This window comes from Gekko japonicus, unplaced genomic scaffold (assembly GCF_001447785.1).
Source record: "Gekko japonicus isolate JY-2015 unplaced genomic scaffold, Gekko_japonicus_V1.1 scaffold2111, whole genome shotgun sequence".
NCBI lineage: Eukaryota > Metazoa > Chordata > Lepidosauria > Squamata > Gekkonidae > Gekko > Gekko japonicus.
Genome location: NW_015164256.1, coordinates 237823 through 242367, shown reverse-complemented (window position 1 = coordinate 242367; position 4545 = coordinate 237823). Strand labels below are relative to the sequence as shown.

The following is a 4545-nucleotide window of genomic DNA, read 5'->3' as shown; positions in this document are numbered from 1 at the left end:
ATACATAAAGAAGAATAATCTGCCTGGGGAAATTGTGGTGAGATTCTCGAAGAGGCACGTAAGGGATTGTATCCTGAGAGCGATGGCGGGGACACCTTTGAGAATTGAGGACAAGACTATTTGGATTTTGAAAGATATTCCATTTGAAATAAGACAACGGAGAAAGAAGTATAAAGATTTAATCCTTTTACTTCAACCCAACGCAATTGGCTATAGGTGGTTATACCCAGAGGGCGTGACCTTTAAACTCCAGGAAAAGAAAGAAAAGATTGACTCTGTGGCAAAAGCACGAGACTTTTTGAGAGCACAGCGGGGTGAGCCAGAGGAGGTGGATAAAGAAGAAAAGGACAGTAAGTCCAGCGGCGAGCTGGACGCGGGGTCCTCTGGAGAGGACTCTCTGTCGGAGAAAGGTGCAGCGGCTCCTAAAAGTCCTTACAAACTGCGGAAGAGACAAGACAAGAAGAAATGAAGGTTGAAAGACCCTGAACGGAACTCTGATAAATAAGATATTTTAACATGGAGATGCTGAGGGAATCTTTCCTAACAGTTAAACATAAGATTTAAAAGTTATAAAAGCATGACTGACTAAATTCATAGAATGTAGCGTTTAAAGGGATGGTATAGTATATAAGCTATTTTGAAGATCTCCTCTCTTGGGTTTTTAGTCAGTAGTGGTTATCTTTACTTTCTCCCTAAATGTAGTACCCCTCCCTTTTTTTCATTGTAGTTTGTAGTCTATATATAAAATGCAATAAAAAAATCCCCTCCGGAGGGCCAAAAAAAAAAGTGATTTAAATCAGACTGTAGAATGTCAGAGCAGGAATACGCAGCAGATTCCTAATTATTTCAGTGTTTTACGAATATTTTCACCTAAGTTTAAGACTATTGTTGATAGATACATAATAAAGCATAGTTTGAAAGCAACATTTTAAATTTAAAAACAAGAAAAGCAAGCTGTTTCTAAAGTAAAACAGTGCCATTCTAAGGACAGTTAACAGCCATCTAAGTCCACTGAAGTCAATGGGAGTAGAAGGGTGTAACTCTGCTTTGGATGGCACTGTAAATGTTTTTTTCACAAAACATTTTTTTTCTTCAAAATGTTTGATTTGTATGCAGATGTATAAAGACTGAACTAACAAATTCGTTAATCAATTAAAAGATACAATATATTGACTAATATTTGTATTATGTGGTAACTCTACTACTGACTGGTTTTGATTCTGATTTGTTTTGATTCCTGATAGACAATCCTCATTAAGGGAGAAATCATGTTTACAGATTAACATGAAACCCTTTCTCCCACTAAGATCAGCTGGTAACTTCTACCTATCCTAACAGAGCTGTCTGAAAATGAGTATAACCGGTTAACTCATGGGTTAACTCACCGTACTACATATTGTCTTAAATTGCTTGGAGCAGATAATAAGGGACAGTTGATTTATTCAAGAAGGTAATTTTTAATTGTATGGATAAATCTAAGGCTCAGATCACATATCACACTTTTCTATGCAGAGTTAATCTCTTCTTAGGGCAAAACCCCCAACCAATGTCATTTGATAAATGTATGGAAGAGTTTGTAACAAGCAGCACTTTCAAGGTTTAACCTGTGCCCCAGATTCCCACAGTTTAGCTCTGACTCCAGTTTTCAATGCTAGGAGTCAACCCTACAAGATACATAATAAGAATATATTGAAGGGTGCATGAGTAATAAAGTGCATTTCCTTCTTTTAATTGTTGCGGCATACTTTGAGGATTTGCTGATTACTGAGCACAGAAAGGCATTTACTAAAGTTTGCATGGACATTTTACAACTGTCAACAGGACTCCACATGATCAACAAGTTTGCTCTTGTGACCACAGATACATTGAAGATCTGGCCCATGTGACCTTTTGATGCCCAAGGTTTACAGAGGATCAGGACAGAAACCTTGAAATTATTTTAGTACAACTGTCAGGGAGATCAGATTTGAATAAACGTCTAACACAAAGTAATTTTTGTTATGGTGTAGTTCATTATTATGAAATATTATGAAATAAATCTTTGTTATTATGGTTGTGAATTTTATACTATAGCTGGAAATGTAACTGTTTGTGCTGTGATTTTATGATTCTGTATTTCTTGTTTGCAATGACTTTGACTCATTGCAATAAAAGTATACATAAACTTGAAAGTGCATTTCCCTCATTTCTGAGTAATTCTAGCCAGTCTCAGTCACCTTCAGGAAACAGGGATAAAATTTCTAAATCAGAAAGTGTGCTTTCCAAACAGACTTAAACCTCAGTATCTCTGAAGGAGAAATGCTTAGTGAACCGGGTTGTACTGCTTTCTATGTTCTTTCTGTATTCAAAAATGGCCTTTTGAACCTCAGAAAATAACAGGATGAGGTCTTTTAAAAAGAGACATATCCCCACCCTTAATATGGATATCATTGTTGTCATTGTATGTGATTAAAAATGAAACTGTTGGCAAAAAAGCTAAAAGAGATCTCCAAGACATCTTGTTCAGAAAAATAATAATTGGGAGAGCACTGGTAAATCAATTATTAAATGTTCATAATTTCAAACATGGTTCATGGACCCTCTATTGTATACAAGATTAATGTACTATGCTGAAATAAGAAAAAGGTTAAAAAATTATTTCTTACTTTCTACGGAACATTTCTGCAAAAATGCAGCCGACGCTCCAAAGATCAACTGGTGTTGCATAACTTGATTGAAGCAAAACTTCAGGAGCTCTGTACCATAAAGTGACAACCTACAATACAATGAGGAAAAGCGAACATCTGAATAATTTAATTCAAGGTCACTGCTAAGGAAAACACCCTTTTTTAGATTATAAAACATTATTGTGTTAGTACATTATTTTCTGTAAACTTATAATCATATTAAGTAATAAATAACAACAATGCAGTTGCTACTCACAATAACATTCTAAAAATGGGTTATAGTATTATTCTGCAGTTGCCTTATTTAGAGACTCTTTTAAAAACTATTTTTGGAAGAAATATCTGGGACAGGTGAAGGGAACGTTTAAAACCAATAACAATAATGCTATAAATGGAAAAATTGGGAAAATTATTTGTGACAATTGTGATGTACTCAAACGCTTAAAGGGTGAACAAGATAATATTGCTGCTGCTTTTATAAATGCATAGCTAGAATTTAGAAATGTACCCTTACTGGTTAGAATACTATTTTGAAAGGAAAAAAACACAACAGAACACGAGATTAATAATGATAATGCTTATTAACTGTATGTGTTGAAGGGATAAAGGAGAAAAGTTCACAAGCAGTCCAGTTGGTTCAAAAACTTGTTCAATACTATGATCTCGATTTCCAACACGTTTTAGAAAAAGTTCAGAATTTTAAGGGCAAAAGAAAGCTGAGAATGGTTAACTTTGGATGTAAATGACTGCATAAACTGGCTCTGCAACAGAAGAATGGAGTATGTTTAATCCTGCGCACTTTCCCTGGTTGGTAGGTATTACATTAATGATTCTTTAGGCTTACTCACTTTACTGTTGGACATAAGAGGCTGTTTGAAAAACCGGCATGGGTTGGTTTTCTGCCTACTCACATTGCTGGTACTTCAAGGATCCAGCTTTTGTCATGTAATGTGATGCACTCCTAATTCTATTGCACTGCTTACTTGATGTCCCCATCCTGTTGACTGTATTGCTTTACACTGTATAATCCACCTTGAGTTTCAGTGAGAATGGAAGATTTGTATTCACTTACCATGAAGCTTCCTTCTCGGTGGTCCAGAGTGGGGCAGTCCTTGACTCCTTACTCCCGGGAAAGCACCTCCCCCTTCCATAGGCAGGGCCAGCAAACTTTGATCCCAGAGGGGAGGGGCTTATCCTCTGATCCCCAGTCATACCGAAAGCCACCTCCAAGCTTCTGTAAATTCACTTAAAAAATAACTCCTCCCCCCTCAGGCAACTGGGGAATACCATCACAGCCATGGGCTTAAACAAATACAAAACTGTATTTTAACCATTAGAGCAAACAAACAGCAACAGTCCGCCACATCACGTAATCAGTTAGACCATATTCATGAACAGCTGAACCACTGCACAATGTAAAGGACCGGAAGTCGTGTCCATCAAGAGAGGGTGGGTAGGACTGCCCCACTCTGGACCACCGAGAAGGAAGCTTCACGGTAAGTGAATACAAATCTTCCATTGTCCAGTGGTCCAGGAGTGGGGCAGTCCTTGACTCCTTACTCCTGGGACGTAAAAAAGCAGTGCTCCCCTTGGGTGGGTCACACAACTTCTGGTGCCTACAGGGCCTGAAGGAGCACTCTACTGTCAAATGCTGCTTCTGCCGAGGCTAGTTTGTCAATCCTATAGTACTTTGTAAAGGAATGGACAAATTTCCAAGTCACCACCTTACAAGTGACTTCTAGGGATAGCAAGGCCCTATATACCACCGATGTGACTGCCCCCCATAGAGTGCCCTGTGACCCCTATTGGAGGTACTAACCCCTACACCTTGTATGCCTGACTGATCCTTATCCACCTGCTCAGGGCAGAAGTGGAGACA

The 4545-nt window shown here is 38.0% G+C and overlaps 1 protein-coding gene across 1 annotated transcript in view; it reads right to left on the bottom strand.

Annotated features, from left to right (window-relative positions):
* Positions 1-4545, bottom strand: part of CDK6 (cyclin-dependent kinase 6) — a 133414-nt gene that overhangs the window by 29152 nt on the left and 99717 nt on the right. The window contains exon 4 of the mRNA XM_015408689.1: positions 2646-2755. Within this exon, the coding sequence (XP_015264175.1) occupies positions 2646-2755 (110 nt within the window). The remainder of the gene's footprint in view (positions 1-2645; positions 2756-4545) is intronic.